Genomic DNA, 17,986 nt, shown 5'->3' with positions numbered 1-17,986 from the left:
GGCCGATCACCTGACCCCACGGGGTGTTGGGGAAACTTGTTAAAAGCTGTGGCGTCTTTGTCTCAAAGTCTCCCCTGGAATCCATCTTCTAAGCAACACCAAAGACTGAGAATCTACCCCCAGGGAAGGGAGGATGGGAGGGAGCCTGGTTGTTAGAGGCATCACAACCAGCCTGTGTGGTAAGCTGAATACAGACTGAAATATTCATCTTAGTTTAGGAGGCGAGTTATCTTCTAGTTGATTGTGACTAACTCCTTGGCACATTATTAATCTTTTGATTTATATTAATCTGACTTAGATTCACTTAAAATGTTGCTGTAGTCAATAAACTTATTTGTTTGTTTTATCTAAAGCAGTGCATGTGGATTGAGTGTGTGCAGAGACCTCACTTAGAGTGACAGAGCTGGTGCATATCAATTTCTTTGATAAATTGATGGACAAATGTAAATGGGCTTGCAGGGTGCAGTGTACAGCACTGAACCCTGCAAGACGGCAGTTCCCAGGGTTCCATCTGCTACTGGGGGTGTTTGGTGGGGGTCTATCCTATGAGTGGCTGGTCAGAAGTGCTCCTTCACTAGGTCAGGGACCGATTACTCGCAGGAGCCTGGGCATGGGCTGACCCAGGAGTGAGTGGTTTACACAGCAAAGCAGGGTAAGTTAGGGCCCAGGAGTGAGAAATTGGGGTGACACAGCTACAAACTAGTCCAGATTGCAGGGTGGGAATGTTACAGGTACCTAAAGCCAATATATCCATCAACCACCTCACCCAAAACAGCAACAAAGAGACACAGAAGATAGTCTTAGACATCAACAAAGCAGGATCTGATTTTGGGTGAGACGTGGTTTTGCCTGCATAAAGAATCACAGGACTGAAAGAGACCTCAAGAGGTCATCTAGTCCAGTCCCCTGCACTCTTAGCAGGTCTAAGTATTATCTAGACCAGTGGTTCTCAAAGTGGGGAGCAGGCCCCCCTGGGGGGTGTACGAGATGGATCATGGGGGTGCATGGAGCAGAGAACAGAGCCAATTCAGCTCCACACTCCTCGGAGATAGAAGTAGCCACCACTGCCACCGCCCACCTCCTGCAGCAGCAGCAGCCCCCGACAGGTGTTTGTCTAACCTGCTGGGATGTGGGATCTTTGCTGTTTGCACAGACAAATTTGGTTCTGTATCCCCTAACAGCCCCATGAGAATGCTTGCCAACTGGTAAATTATTTTCCTTTCCCTCCACTGTTAAGGATGAGCAATAAAACTATACTTATTTGAAATTCATTTCTGTTTGTTTATTATGAGCATGGGAGTGGGTGGTGGGGGAAGGGGAGATGCAGGGACAGTAATGCAAGGGTGGGGGATGGGATGGGAAGGCACAGCACGGATAGGTGATGCCCATTACTGTGTCTCATTACAAAAATGGATTTTTAATGCTTCCCTGTGGGTCAGCGCTCTGCGGTTAGCTCTCACATTGCACTGGTATCTGGCTGCTCAAAGTTTGTGACCAGCCTATTTGCCTCCATGACCCAACCTAATGGGAACTTCTCCCCATTTGTCTCACTGACATTGTGGAGCACACAGCAGTCAGAGATAACTATTGGGATGTTGCTTTCACTAAGATCTAATCTAGTGAGCAAACTGCACCAGCACGCCTTTAAACATCCAAAGGCACATTCACCACAATTCTCCACCTGCTGAGCCTATTATTGAATCGCTCCTTATTGCTGTCCAGTTGCCCAGTGTATAACTTCATTAGCCAGGGGAGCAAGGGATAGGCAGGGTCTCCCAGGATCACTATTGGCATTTCAACATCATCAATAGTTATTTTTCAGACAGTGAAGAAAATCCCAGCTTGCATGTTTTTGAACAGACCTGAGTTCCTAAAGATGCATGCATCATGCACCTTTCCAGACCACTCCATACTGATGTTGGTGAAGCATCCCTGTGGTCCACAAAGGCCTGCAACACCATGGAAAAGTATCCCTTTCGGTTTATGTACTCTGTGGCAAGGTGGTCCAGTGCTAAGATAGGGATATGTGTGCCATTTATCGCCTTGCCACAGTTTGGGAACCCTATTGCAGCAAACCCGTCCACTATGTCCTGTATATTTCCCAAAGTCACTATTAATGACCCTGCACAGTTGCATCACAACAGCTCCAATGGTGGATTGATTCCCAACTGACCTGTAGCAGTCTGGTGTTGCTAGCTTCCACAGAGCGATGGCCACTTGCTTCTCCAAGCGAGAGTTCATGCATTTCAGGGCTGAGGACAGCTCTGTGCAAAATTCCAGGAAAGCAGCTTTACGCATCCAAAAGTTCCACAGCGCCTGATCCTCATTCCAGACCTTCATAATGATACGATCTCACCACTAAGTGCTTGTTTCCCAGGACCAGAAGCAGCGCTCCACCGAATGCAGCTGCTGCATGACAGCCAGCAGCAAACAGGAATTGTTTCATTCTATGTCTTGTAGCAAGGAAGCTTGAGTAACATTGCAATCTTCCGCCCTGTGGCTCCTGCAGGATAAGTGTTGAGGTATTTGCGATGCTCACCATGATAGTGCAGAGCTGAGCGGGCTCTATACCTCTCCAGCAATGGAGTATGCACGGCAGAGATAGGGGTTTGAAAAATGGTGCAAAAAATGTTCGTCTGTTTAGGACAAAAAGGGAGGGGGAGGGAGGATGTTGCATCATGGGAGAACTGCTTTGCTTATCATTGCAAACACGGCTGGTGGGGACGTAATCCCCCGATGCAATGAGTGTGTTGTGCTCACGCTCATCCGACTTCATAAGTTCGGCAGGTGAATGTCGACTGAAATTAAATTGACTTCACTCCACAGTGTAGACATACCCCTAAGCTGCAATTGATCTAAATGACCAGTTCTTTGGGACTGGGAGTAACCTGAATATTGCTGTGATCCTTGATGTAAGGGATAATCCCACAAAGGTAAACTGACCTGGGTGGCAAGATAGATCAGCGTACCCAAGGAGACTATCTGTGACTCCACGTACGGTGCCTGAAGAGTTTAAACCTGATAATTGGTTGGTGAAGTCTAAGCACAAAACTCACCATCAATTTGGGGTTTGTGCCTTGGTTCTTCACATTGTGCCCTGAGGTTGGTACTCACACTCCTGAGCCACTGCAGGACAGCTTGACAGCCCCCTCTGCACTCACTGATGAACTAAATAGATGGAAGTGTGTAGGAGGGGGACTAGAATGATGGTGGCACAAAACCTGCTCGCTGAACCCACTGACCATCAGCACAAAGTCTTCTGCAGGACTGTGCCACTGCAGCAATGGGAGCAAGAAAATCTTCTCTTCTGTCATCACAGGTACAAAATCCAGGCTGGAGGAGCTACTCTGAATAGTTTACCAGCTAATCGGACTTCGTAATCCCTCCAGCGGCGCTGAGCACCAACCACTGTGAAAAGCTCGCATCCTATCACATCGGAATGATCAACTGAATCCAGCGGAAGCTTTTAAAAGACAGGAAACTCCAAACTGGACAAATAGCTGTAACCTCGCACGACCCGAATACAGTTCAACTCTATCACACTCAATGAGGTCCTAGAAACCTTGAGAAATATTTGAGCCACTAGCTGTAAAACAAATCCATGTTCTTCTTGGCTGGTAAAAGCCAGTAAACAACAAACTGCATCCACTATGAAAAGAAAAGATCAATGCCTTCCCTTCAGAGAAACTAATTGGTATGCAATGTGAAAATATCTAATCATAAAACTCTCCACTGGTATTCTCTCCCTGAAGGAATATGTACTGCTCATAGCGGGCAGCATTTTATTCCTCCAGTCTTCTGGAAAGGTTTGCTGGTTCATTTGAACCAAACTGTTTGGAGGCTCTGAAATGTTTAGATATATTTTCACCACTTTTGTTTCCCATTGGGAGTGGAATTGACAATGTGCTGAAATAGCATGAGAAAGACAGATCTCTGGGTATTCCTAGCTGGGACAGGAATGGAAGTCCTAGAAATCTCACTAGAAAACCTGCTTTCATGAGATTCTCAACCCTACTTTACAGACTCAAAGAGGTTTGGATGGTCTGTATAACTATTCAGATTTTGGGTGATTACTCTACACTGAATTCCAACTTGAAATATTTTGATATTCATTCATTGTAAGTATGGTTATACCTAATTACTAGCAAATATCTCTCAATCCTGCCTTTAAAACAAACAGATTTTTCATTGGTTCTCTAGTACAACGGCCTGAACATTTCTGTTAAAATATAGAAAATGGAACTACTTACTGAATGTGTATTATTGTCCTTAGAATGCCACTGGTTTGGCAGAAAAAATTACTTTTCTAGGAGAAGGCCAGGTTTTGCTGTAAATTAATGCAAAGTATGCAACATTATTATACTTACTGGCTTTTAGTATTCTTTGGATTTCACTCTCATGGTAATCGAAAGCATTCTTTTGGGTGATTCCAAGGATCTTTACTTGGTATGCTGCAACAGGACAGTAATTGTGTGAGGAAGGATGCAAATGTTAAGTAGCATACAGAAAGGAAAATCAAATACACTTTAAGTGATTTCCATCATAGAGGCAAATGTACCACCAAGAACTACATGAGAGGGCTGGAAATCTGAAAGACAACAGGTAAAGAATTTTGTGCAACTAGTATGTACTTGGCAAGGCAGACACTGATCAAGAGCTAATGGGGTTGGACCCCCTGTGCCAAATGTGACATTATCCTCCCACTTAGATATAGACCAGGTTATACCGGAAGGTTTTCTGGACTGCTGCACTGGGAAAGGCCTGCCTTTGTCTTACCACTGCATTCATATGCACACCACTAAAGCTGCTGAGCAAGTCTCCCTCCGGTATCGCCTGCAACTTGTATATCGTCGAGAGGAGTCAGAGAAACAGATTAATATATGAAGAGGTATGTAGCTGGCTCAGGATGTTTGGGAAGGGAGGAAACACTAGAAGGAGTCACCTACTGCCTTTCATAGATGAAGAGAAGGATAGTGCAGTAGTTGAGGCAGTAGCTTGGACTATGAGAGACTCAAGTTCAATACCCTATTCATGGATGTCTTGTGTGACCTTAGGCAAGTCACTTAGCTTCCCTATGCCTCAGTCCCCATCTGTATAACACTTCCCTATCTTTCTGGGGTGTTAATGAGGAAAATACATTACAGATTGTGAAGCAACTGATGAAAACTGCTTTATAAGAAATGCCTTATTTTTATTTCCTAGCACCAGGGATGATGAGGTCAGAGGCTCCATGTCAGCGGTCTTCTCTGAACAAGAACAACATACTAGTATGCATTCTTTCTAACTCCCAACCCCTGCCCAGCCAGACTTCTCATTACCCACTCACTGCCCTTCTCCCCAGCCCAGATGAATTCTTAGAAACCTCTCCTTTTCTCTCCCCCATGCAGATTGACTGCCTTCGTAGCCACTCATCTCACCATCCCAGACAGTCTCCAAGCCGGACACAGAAACTCTGCTCAGTTTAGGAAAGATTCATATGTATTCGCTGTCAATTTACCATTATAGAGAAACACCAAATTTAAAAGACATTGACAAACATCTTTCATGCCTTACCATAGTCTACAATAGGGCGGTAGCATGCAAAGCTTTCACGTGTATTCTCTCCCATGGCTTTATTGAAAGTCATTTTTCTTTTTGGACATGGACCTAGAATGAACAATTTAAATATATGTATATATATATTCAACAATCCCACTCTAGCCTAAGAGAAATAAATGATTGGAAGCTGAAGCTAGACAATAAGAATAAGCACACATTTTTAAAACTGCTGCAAATAATTAACCATTGGAACAATTTACCTATGGATGTGGTGAATCCTTTATCATAGGAAAACTTGAAATCAAGACTGGCTATCTTTCAAACAGAAGTTATGGACTTGATGCAAAGACTACTGGGTGAGGTTCTATGACTCGTGTTTTGCAGGTCAGACTAGATGATCATAATTGTCCCTTCTGGCCTTAAAATGTATGAGTCTATGAACAAGCTGGCTGTTATGAAGGAATGAATTCATTTGGAACCGATTCATTCATATTGATCAATACCTTACCTTCTGCACACTGGCAAACTTCTCCATGGCACAGTTTTGATAACATGGCACTCCGTTTGGGTGCATTATAAAATACACTGCATTTTCTACCTAAAGAAAGGAAATAAAATAATGTAATTCTCAAGCTGCCTCAATTGGAAAAGATAGCAATCGGCCAGAGTTGCAGAATTCACCTTTGCAACCAAACTTCCCCAGTGCACCGGGGGTTCCTCTGTGCAACCTGAATGAGGAACTGCAGCCCATTAAATCTATAATATTGATGGAAACTGATTGTTTGGATTCCAGCGGAAGAAGGGGTTTCATTTTAAACTCCTGTTTCTTTTTTGGTTCACTGAATAAAACATCTATTTAAAAAGGGACACAGTCAACACTAATTTAAACGTTTTCAATTATGTCTATTAAGGACCTTTGGCCTAGGAGCCATCTTTCTATTCATGGGTCAGATGGTTTAAAATGGCCTGGCTCCTTTGACTTGAGTGGAGCTAGGTCAATTTACACCAGCCGCACATCTAGCGCTATGTTTTTATTGTGCTCAGAATTACAGCAGATGGGGAAGGCTGGAATCAAAACATCCCAGAATGGGGGTTTAGACAGGCCCTTAGTGGTTGCTTGTACTTTAGAGCTCTGGAGTTTGTCTGTCCTCTCCTATACTCATCTGCTAGCAGGGGCAGCCTGAAGAGAGAAGAGAAAGAGAACTTAACAACCTCGCTGCTTTTAAGTTCCACAAGGAGTGGGACTTTGAACAACCTCAAATCAGGGTATTTTTCTTTTGCAAGTACGGTTCACTGCCATAGCACTTACACAGAAGATAGCCACAACTTTGATCCCTGTGTCATATGGGTCTGAGGAGGCCACTGCCTCTCAGAGTATGTCTATACTGCAAGTGAAGGTCTTACTGTAGCTCAGGGAGGCACACCCATGCTAGCTTTAATTTAGTTAGCACAGGTTACATAGCAGTGATGTGATAACACAGGCTAGCCACCTGAGCAAAAGCCCGCTGGGGACCCTGCATATGTACTGAGGTTGCTAGCCCGTGCCAATATGTCTTACCACTATTATTATTCATGCTAGCTAGATTAAAGCTAGTGTCGGTAGACAGGTCCATGCTCCAGTCACACCTTCATTTGCAGTGTAGACATAACCTGAGATGCACTGTCTTCACTATGGATTGATGATGTGGACACAGTCGCCTCTGACTTTCTTCAAACAGTCTCTCTTTTGTTTCTCACCAATCAAGTACCATACATAGACTATTTAGCTTTTGTCCTGGTTTAATCAGAACTTCAGTTGTATTTTGGCTCATAAATCTGATCACTCCATATACCAACAGCTCAATCTTCAGTCACAGAGTCAAGAAAGTGTAACTTAACCTAGTTTCTGTCTGTCTATGCTACAATCCCCAATATTCCTCTTCCTCACCCCAGGCTCCTTTATCTTAGCACCTAAAATGAAATCTCAGATATTCAGATGGGAAATAACAAAATGTACCTTATCTTTGTGTTGTATATAAGAAACTGCGAACCAAAGCCCAGCCCAACCAAAGCCCCAGATTCAAACAATGCTGAAGTTTGGGTGCTATTAAATCCTGGATCTGAATTTTGCAACAGGCTTTAGAATGAACAAGACCAAAAACTGAAACATCCTATTTTCCCTAAAACTTTGACATATGTATCTAGATCTTAATTTTGCAAGTTGGCTTCATTTCTAGAAACTACGAAGTGTAATGAGACACTCTGTCTTAATTTGCCTGTACCATGCCTAGCATAACAAAGCACAGTGGTGGACAGAGCCACAATAGAAAGCCTAAAGGGGAAAACGTTATGTTAAATATTTACTGTTTCTTGAAGAAAAATGTTCTCAGGCAAATGCATCAATTAAACATTTTCCAGTGGATATCGAGCCACACTGCAGATATCACCACCGTGTATGGCAGTACTTGATCACCGTGCTAAGAGTACCATCAGAGGCCAAGGTTTGAATCAACATGGAGACTAAACTAGTCTCTTTGGCACAGATCCTCAAAGTATTTTGGTGTCTAATTCCCATTCAGTTTATTGAGTTAGGCACCTAAATACTTTTGAGGATCTGGGACTTTGCCCTTAGAGCTGATCCCAAGAACAAATCTGGGGAAGCTTGGTCTACTGCTGCTGGTGCTTTATCTGATCTGTGGGGTTCAATCTTACACAAGCATGAAAAGTTCACTTAAAAACCCCAGACAAGTAAAAATATGTATTTTCAATCCCCTGAAAGAAATGCAAACCAGGAGATCACTTCTTGAAAAGATCTCTACTAAAGTGCACTCTAGCTGTGACACTATCAAGCATTATTCAGAGTCTTTTCACTAAACAGTGTAATAAAAACATTGATTCACACATCACATTCCAATATATCAGGTTTCCTCTCAATTGACAGAAGGGAGAAATTCAATCTTGGTGTCTTGCCCTTTCAAAATAGTTTCATGTTTATTTTTTCTATACTACTGGGTCAGCTTACCAGGGTTGTAAAAATCATAAATGATGGCGTTTGCTGGCTGTACTAGACCCATGGCATTGATTTGCTTAGCCCCAAATGACACACAGTCTGGTTCAGATCCATTAGTTAGCTGCAGAAAAAAGCAAACAGGAACAACATTTATTTAAAAAAAAAGAATTAATGCTCCCCAACTACTCCCCAATGTATTCATGCCTATACAGGCTGCATGGATGAGTTAACTCTGGCTGTTGCAGCCACTAGTGCACAAGTCTGTTCTTTCCCAGGTTATCAGGAGCTATTAATTGATATACTACAGACTTGTTATTAAAGAATAAACAGGTTTATTGGATGTATACAGCATCAACTGTCTTCTCTTTCTGAGATCCTCATTCAGGAAAGTAGCCCTATTCATGATAGCACTTAAGCACTTGCTTTATTTTAAGCATGTGCTTAATTTCCAGTGAAGTCATCCTGAACAGGAATGGAGTTAAGCACATGCTTAAAGGCTTTCTTGAATCAGGGCCTAACATCCCAAAGTGTCCGGTGCCAGTATGCACTGATTCCTTTGTAGAACTAGGATCAGGGACAGTTATACCTATGTCAACTATGTTACTGCATCGGACCTCATTTATTTATGATCCCCACATAAACACAATCACTTTGCCAGCCATAGCAGCACTAATGTATCTAATTGTTCTCTCATCCAGCTTGGCCCTTGTCCTTAATTATTTCTTTTCTTTCTGGTGCCTTCTGTGTAAATCACCTGCTAGTGGCATCTAAGTCTGAGCGTCACTTAAGGATGTGAAGCATCTCAAATGGGTGAAAGAAGCAGTCACCTTGTGCAGTGATGTCACAGGCTGTCCAGGGGCATTGTAGGTACCCAAAAGGCAGATAATTTGAGGATATCCCTGTATTTCTGTCTTGTCATGGGCCCTGATCCAGCGAAGCACATACTTAACTTTACACACATGGATAGCTCCACTGTCTGTAATGGGATTACTCTCATGCCTAAAATTATGCACATGCATAATTGCTTTGCAGGATTTGGGCCGCACAAATGTTAGCAATTGCTCCAGCTCAAATGGATTCATTGGGGGCTGTCACTACTTTGTTCCAAATCCTGGTTTAGAACATGGAATTAATCTTCCCAGGTATTTTGAAGGCCTAAGGACACACATTCTTCTCCAAAAGAATGTCCTTTAATTAATACGTGATGGGGTGCTGCCTTCCTGTGTCTGGGTGAAAAAGCTATGATCCGCTACCCTGATCTTATCAGCACATCAACAAGATACAGATTTAAAAGATAATCCTGTGAACATAGTCTCTTTTTTATAATATCAACTGACAGAAGTTGGAAAAGTCAAACAGGAGTTACTCACCTGTCCAAAGTAGAGCAAAACCTTTCCTTCTTTGTACTCAAAGTGGTCAATGTATTGGTCTGCAGACTTTACCAACTACAAAAACAGAAACACCATTTTTACCTTGGTTTCAAATCTGTTTTGGCATATTCTAGCTGTTTCTTTTTAACTGCCTAGCTGTGTATTGTACTGGACTGGCTGATTCTTCCTTATGCTACAAAGTTGTACTGGTAAAAGTTCTCTGAGCATACAGCCACCACCAAGACTATTTTAGCAAAGTGTGTTCAAAGTCTGCCACTTGTGCAGCTGCCTTGTGTCCATACAGCAATTGTACTGATAGGCATCCCAGTGTCCTCCATGATCTCTTCAGATGTACTACCCTGTGGAAAATGGTTGATGGGAATTATGGAATACTGTCATGCTTCTCAGGGAATTGTGGGAGCTTGGGGTTAAATGCCCATAATTCCCTCTCTTCTGTCCCATAATCAACCATCATTTGCTGCTGCAAACATGGATGTGGCACAAAGGAACATAACTCTCTTCCCCACTGTAAAGACAGGGCATATGATCCTCTTGTATCTTCCAAGGACACAGTGTTCAGACCAAATCAACTGAGGATGGCTCAATAGTGGATGCAGAGGCTATGCTGTTACAGCTATTCACAGAACATCTGCACTTGGTGGAGGGGCAGTTTTTGGACCCAACCAACAAGCACCAAGTGGTGGAAACAGACCGTCATGCAAACCTGGGATGACCAGCAGTGACTCCAGAACTTTCAGATGTGGATATCCACATTCCTGGAGTTATGCACCAGAATGAGGAAACACAAATTAAGGGAAGTGACTTCAGTAGTCAAAGTGTCCAACTAAAATCATTCCAATTTCAGATTTGGACTCTAATCCAGCAAAATACTTATGTACATGAATAATCCCATTCAAATCAATTAGGCCATTCACATGCTTAAAGTTAGGCATGTGTTTAAGTACTTTGCTGAATTAGGGCCTTAACCAAGGATGCAAAGAGTCAACTAGGAGGGAAGGCTACATTGTGCTATGGACATGCCCCAAGATTTTCCTTTGCTGCATGCATCCAGGGCAAAATGTGGTTCTTTGTATAAAAAAATAATGAAAATATGTCTGTTCTGATTCTCAGTTTTCTCTTCATTATTCTGTAAACTTTTGAGAGAAGTGGGGCTAAAACAACTCCCTTCACTCTTATGATAAACACTGATTCCCAAAAAACAGTGCAAAACTTATACATTAAATTAAAATGTCATGTCAATGAAAGAAATGCTCCTCACCTGTTCAAGTTCAGTTGTGTCAGGTTCCAAGCCACTTAAAAGTGAGAGATCAACTAGAGACATTTTGGGTACATTGGGACCTGTGGACCTTTTAGGGAAAATTGCTGTCAGTAAATGCTTACACTCTACAATGTATTCAGTGTCGTTGCAGCTGTGTCCGTCCCAGGACATTAGAAACTCTAGGTGGGTGAGGTAATATCTTTTGTTCGATCGACTTCCATTGGCGAGAGAGCCAAGCTTTCAAGCTTACACAGCAAGCTTCTCTCTCTCACCAGTGGAAGTTGCTCCCCCCACCTCGTCTCTCAACATCGTACATTTATATTTTGTTAAAAAGAGGGTCTTCTGCAGAGCTTGGCCATTCCTGCCAGGTGCTGATGAAACAGATCATGATTCCTATTACTAATGAACATACTTCAAAGTTTTCCTAGCTGGCATTTATTTAAATTTATCTACCTAGAAAAGTAAATAGTTTAAATTTATGTCTGGAGTCAAAATCTTTGTGGTGATGCCTAAATATGCAACTATCTGTTTTGCTTTTATAATGCACTTTAATTCCCTCCCTCTCCCAAATTTTTGGCAGTTAGATTATTTTTCTTGAGCCATTCCCCAAGAAGCTGCAGATGATGATGTTGTATTTACATGGTGCCTCTCATCGGGGGATATTCCCTTGTGCTTTACAAATGACAGTGGCTCTTTGATAATTTGTGCTTTGGTAAACCACAACCCCTTAAATCCACACTGGATTGCAGGTCTGCAATGCACTGTAGCACAGTGCAGGGAAGTTCTGTTGCTGCGCTGGGGAGGACAGTGCAGGTGTTATCACACACCCTACGAGCAACTGAGGGAGTCTCACATTATTCATTGCCACTGGCCCTGCCACCCAGCAATGCCCTGGAACAAGGTGAGTCCCGGTCCTCCTCCCAGTCTTGTTGCTGCTGCTATACCCTGAGGGTAGCTAGACCAGGTGGTCACTGCTCCCAAGGCTCTGCGGGTCACAGTGGAAGAATCAGATTCCAGCAGGGCAGGTAGCCTGTGAGAATGGTTGTTACCCCCACCCAGCTCCTCTGCAGTGGGGGTTCTCAGGAGAGTCGTTGGCAGGTGTTCTGGCAGGCCTGGCCTAACTGTGGGAGCAGGGAAAATGGCTGCTGCAACCCTATTCTGTATGGAACGCTATGTTCTTCCAGCTCGGCCCTTTCCTGCTTCTCGAGTAGTGAACAACAAGACATCTCCTCCCTGCAAACTAGGGTGGTGGGAGCCATCTTCTTCACTCACTATGGCAGGGCTGGGGCTACAGAGGAGGTGACAGCATCTCTCCAAACAGCAGTGCAGCATTATGAATGGGACAGCGGGGACAGGTTCCTTTATCCCCATGGCAGCTGCTAACTCACTGGAATAGCTCTTCCATGTGATCAATCAATCAAGAGGCAGCTGCCTCCCCTCCTCCCTGTGGGGTGTTCAATCAACCCCTAGCAGTCACAGCAGCCACTTCCCCAAGTGTCCATAGCTAATGAACATATGCACATATTTCTGTTGGAGGCGCTGACACATTAGCTGCAGGAGAACTTTAGTGGGCAGCCTAAAACCCACAATCCAACACGGACGGGCACTTCCAAAGTGCCCTTAAGTATACCCTGATCCCTTGAGGTACTAAGTTCCTTATCTCCCATTGTTGTGTGCAGTGTTGTTGTAGTCATGTCGGTTCCAGGATATTAGAGAGACAAGGTGGGCGAGGCAATATCTGTTACTGGACCAACTTCTGCTAGTGAGAGAGACAAGCTTTCCGGCCACACTGAGATCTTCTTCAGGTCAGACCTGTGTGGCTCAAAATCTCGTCTTTCTCACCAACAGAAGCTGGTCCAATGAAAGATATTGCCTACCCACCTTGCCACTCATTTCCCATTGACACATGTACAGAGCAAAAGCAAGTTACAAAGCCCTGCCTAACACTCTGAACTGCCACTGATTAAAAGTCACCATTGCACAGGAGGACAGTGAAACAGCAGCCCATTGGGATCCAGTGCATCTACTACATAATGGCCAGTTTCTCTTCATTCCCATGGTTCCCACAGAGCCAGGGGCACAGAGAGACAGGTCTTCCTCTCTGCTCTCCACACAGCAGCAGGAGAGCATGGTCTATCCTTGGAGAAGCACCGCCAGCCAATAGTAAAAGGACTAGCTCTTTTCCAGGGTATTCATAAACGCCAGGAGGTGGGAGAGAATATGTGATACCCCCAGAGAGAAGGACACACCCCAATATGCCATAACCTGCAAACTATACTAATCCCACTGAGGTTCCCTTCTCATAGGTGTAGTTTATTGAGTTTCTGTTGTTTACATATGCTGAACTGCAACCAGCTCTGGCGTGGAGGGCAGCAGCCGTGGAACAGTTGGCATACAACACAACTATGGGGAAATAAGGTGGGAGTTAATTTTTGACCAAGAACAGGTGGGCAAAATCATACATTAAAACAGACAGACAGACAGACTATTCTTTAATGTTAATGCAGAGCAGACAGGAGCTTGGTGCTTGGTGTCTTGTGTGAATAGCCCGTACCCCATACACTGCATGGAAATCAGCTTTACTGTCTTGGAAGACTAAGAACTGAGTCACCATGCCAGGATTTGAACATGTGCTTCCAGATTGCTAGGTATTTCTCATCGGAGGCTGGGCTCACTGAGACAACAAATGGCAGAAAGATGTATAAAACCAAAACTTCCTACCCAAAAGCATGTACTCTCACTAAAAAAATCTACCTCGTCCCAAGCCTACCTTACACAGACTTTGTACCGTAGTGATTCTGTTTGACCGGGGACAGGCACGTGTCTTTTTCTTCTACTGCGGATGTCAAACCATTCTATCTGGCTCATGGGCTCATCTCTCCTGATTTCCGAAGCATGGTCCTCTTCATAATCATAATCCTCTTCCTCAGAGTCCAGAGCACCTGGGGGTGTTAGACACAGTCAGACCCGGGCAGACTTGGAGGAAAAGCTTGCTGATTGCTCTCCTTTTTGCACTTTGTGAGGGATTATCGCTGACTCATGCCACCACCACTGCTTTTATCCACTTCATTTTCCTCGCTCTCATTATCTCATGCATCTTTCAAATTCAAGCTTTAAATAAATGACAGCAATATTCGCCATTATTTTTAATTTGTACGAGAGTAGCATCTAGAGGTCCCAGCTGAGATTGGGGCCCCGCTTGTAAATTCACAAAGACAAATTCCTGCCCCAAAGAGCTTACAGTCTAAGAGACAGACACAGGAAATATCATTACCCCCTTTTCAGGAGGACACCGTGACACACAGAGACATTAAGTCACTTGGCAAGAGGTCTGTTGCAGAGCAAGGAACTGAACACAGGTCTCCTGCCTCCCAGTTAGATCCCTTAACCAGAATCACAGAAGAGTAGGATTGGAAGGGACCTCAGGAGGCCATCTAGTCCTATTCCCTGCTCAGACCAGGACCAACTGCAACTTGCTCTCCAATAATAACTAACAATAATAAATAATAACAAAAGTACAGTTATTAAGCACTCTCCAAAAAGTCACCTGGGGTCTTATAAAACAATTCTTAAAATATTACCAATAATACATCCTACATGTAATAAAAATACAAATAGTTCTGAAGGCACTATAGTATATATATTTCTCCTTCCCCAACCATCTCTGTTTATGCCCAATCTAAGCAGCTAAAAAGCCATAGGATACTATCAGGGTTTAGCCAAATTTGCCACGGTTAAAAGAGACGCTGTGCTTTCTTTTCACTTACTTGAATATTTGACGTTTCCTTCCATTTCAACTCTCAGAATCAAGTCGTTACATGTGCTGTTCTCTGCCTCAACAGAATGATATATTTTTTGTATCTAAAAAAAGAGAACACCCTAAAAGCTCCTTTAAATAACAAAGAATTTAGCCAATCAGATCTGCATGCACATACTGGAAGTTGTACGTGATTAGGGAGGGTAAGATAGATGCCACACAAATTTCAGGCAGGTTTGCACTTGGCACGATTCAGCTGTGCCTCTGATGCCACTATCAGTGCTATCACAGCAACACTGCTATTTATGCTTGCGCTAGCGCAATGAGAGCTATCGCAATTATGTGTACGTGAGCGGGGGAATCACGCCCATAACTCACAATGTAGTCATAGCCCCAGATTAGCTCCTGATGACTGTAGTTGATACAGCAATGATGGGACCTATTTGCTCAGTCCACAGACCTAAATGATCTGGAACCTACCTACTTCAGAGACGCCCCCACCCCACCCTTAGCACAGCAGCATGGAGTGGAGGTGCTCAAGCTGAAGTCATTTCAGTATAATAAATAGCCAGCAGGTTGTTCTTCATGAGGATACATGGACTTTGGAATTCTGCCCTGCAGCCTGGTCCAAAACAGACAAAATCTGTGACCTTCAGGGCACTCTGCATCTATTTTCTATGGATTTGGGGGAGGAGGAGGTATATAAGGGATGGGACAGAGTCTCAGGCAGTATGGGGAATTGATTGCTTTGCTTAGTTACTGTTTGGCAGGATCTGAAGGGAAGGGGTGAGGCTGCCTGAGGTTCCTTTCTGCACTGCGTATGCTTTGAAGTGATGGTGGGTCAGGCAACTACATGTGTGAATTGGTGCCGTTTTGTTTTTGAAAGAGAAAAATAAAATAAAATTTATAAAAGTTTCCAAACGCCATCTTACACTCAGCGTCCCATTTCCTTTGCCCGTTACAGTCACTTCGACTTTGCTTCCAAGGTCAAACTGCAAACCAAACCAAACAGATATTTAACACTGTGGCCATTATTCAGGTTGTCTGTTGCCTGTGTTCCCTGAGAGTCTCGCTTACCACTAACTTTGTTGTCTGGAACCTGGACAACCATTCCCCTTTTGCCATGATTTAGGGATGATTGAGGTTCCTCTTTCCTAGTGCAGGGTTGTAACAGTTCGCTAACTCTCGTTCGAGGAACTATGTGGCACGTCATGTTATACTCAACCTCACTAAAGTCACCCCCGCAGCACTAGTAAGGAGCATTTTTCCAGGCCGCACAGCATTGTGGGTCAGAGCAGAGGACATATCTTGCCTCTTCCCTCCCCTAAGATGACCCTGCATGGACAGAAGTCCTTCCCCCATTGGAGGAAAAGCAACAACTTGAACATCTTGGAGAGGCAGAAAGGGGCCTATATGCAGGGTCCCCACATGGGTGGGGGGAAAAGGGTACACTTTATAGGGACCTGGAGGTCCTGGGGGGCCCAGCCCAGGCTGCAACCCCCATTAACATGAGGAAAAATTTTTTCAAGGCTCAGGAGATTGTACGTATGGGATGAGGGATTGTGGTATGTGTGTGGGAGGAGGCCCATGTTACAAGTTTGTACTGGGCCTGAAAAAATTATGCTTGGGCGCTGCCTATATGTGCTAAATATTGTTATTAAACAGGGGGGTTTTGTTTGTTTGTTTTTTAAAAAAAGAATGTCAGTTCACTTTATGGATTAAACTGTTGAAAAATGGCTACAATCAAAGTACATCAAAGTCGCTGAGAAATGAAAACATTGCTTCTGTTTGCAAAATAATAAATAGCACAACTTAGAACAACAAAGGGTTGAGTACCTTTAGTTTTTCCTGAATCTGGATATTATTACTTTTCAGGTGAATATAGTGCTTTTTGTGCCTTCCAGGTACGCCTAATGCAAGATTCAGAATGGTGGGATCGCTTTCCAGAGTCTGTATGCTGTATTGTGACAAAGCTTCCAGAGCCACCACTGTATCCTGTGTGTGATTGAAATACAAATGAACACCAGCCATGTTGGAGTCTTTCAGCAATAGACAAAGTACTCTAGCTACATGCCTCTCCATGTAAGTAACTCCCCATCCAAATCTCTCCTTCTAAGATCTCTGTTCTTTTGAGCTTCTTCCTTTGAAGTCTCCACCTGTCCCCACCCCCTCACAATCCATTCACCTTATTTTCCAGCTTCTTCTATCATCATTTTGGACCAGATCTCCAGCTGGTATAAATCTTCGTAGCGCCATTAAAATCATGGAACCCTCACTAACTTATATATTGTTCCTTTCCTAGCGCCAAATTCTCAGGCGCTTACTTTAAGGATCTCAGGAATTGGCTCATTGTGGGCTTCAGATCAAAATAAGCAACTTACTACCAGTGGGAAATCCAGTGTCATCCCATAACATTATGATCCTGAACTGCTGTAAAAGACTGGCTGGTTGGACCCATAGACATATTTATCTTTCCATTTTTATTGGACATGCAAGGGTTGTTGTTTTTTTTAACAAAACTTCTCCTCCCCCCTCCCACACTCCATAGAGCATGAAAGCCAGATACCTGTGTAGAACAGAATCCGCCACCATATTTCCTTTTTTCTGTTAGCCACGTAGCAATAGGCTCCGCATACTTAATATCCTTCTGGCATAATGTCTGAAGTAATGCGTAAGCAGTAGCTTCTATAGAAACTGCATCTTCACCATTTCCCCAGTAGCGCTGTTGTTTTGCTGAAACAATTACTCAGTCTTGAATCAATTCGGGGAAGATATTTTCCAAAAATGAATTCAATTTCGCTCAATTTAGAAAAATATAGGTTGTTGATTTCATAGCAATGATTCCCCCCAAGACACAGCCACCACCACCACTCTGATGATATATATAAATAAGTATGGGAAGTAAAGGCTATTAAAAAGCTAAATTTCTAACTGAATTTTGACTTAGCCAGTCATTACATTGTACTGATTGCAATGTTCTTTGACGAGTACTGGTCACAATGCATGTAATGCCAATTCAGTGCAATGCTAAGATTGTTTCTGGAGATAACTTA

The 17,986-nt window shown here is 43.4% G+C and overlaps 1 protein-coding gene across 1 annotated transcript in view; it reads right to left on the bottom strand.

Annotated features, from left to right (window-relative positions):
* The window catches only part of LOC137163019 (complement C4-A-like), an 88,159-nt gene that overhangs the window by 6,951 nt on the left and 63,222 nt on the right, over nt 1-17,986 (bottom strand). The window contains exons 29-39 of the mRNA XM_067563039.1: nt 17,500-17,666; nt 16,770-16,928; nt 15,866-15,925; nt 14,944-15,037; nt 13,947-14,118; nt 11,177-11,264; nt 9,898-9,972; nt 8,540-8,648; nt 6,047-6,136; nt 5,554-5,646; nt 4,368-4,451 (exon numbers count right to left, since the gene is read on the bottom strand). Coding sequence (XP_067419140.1) covers nt 4,368-4,451; nt 5,554-5,646; nt 6,047-6,136; nt 8,540-8,648; nt 9,898-9,972; nt 11,177-11,264; nt 13,947-14,118; nt 14,944-15,037; nt 15,866-15,925; nt 16,770-16,928; nt 17,500-17,666 — 1,191 coding nt within the window. The remainder of the gene's footprint in view (nt 1-4,367; nt 4,452-5,553; nt 5,647-6,046; nt 6,137-8,539; nt 8,649-9,897; nt 9,973-11,176; nt 11,265-13,946; nt 14,119-14,943; nt 15,038-15,865; nt 15,926-16,769; nt 16,929-17,499; nt 17,667-17,986) is intronic.

Source organism: Emydura macquarii, unplaced genomic scaffold (assembly GCF_026122565.2).
Source record: "Emydura macquarii macquarii isolate MOO-44397 ecotype Brisbane River unplaced genomic scaffold, CSIRO-AGI_Emac_v2 contig_2473, whole genome shotgun sequence".
NCBI classification, from domain to species: Eukaryota; Metazoa; Chordata; order Testudines; family Chelidae; genus Emydura; species Emydura macquarii.
This window is presented reverse-complemented; position numbering and strand designations above follow the sequence as displayed.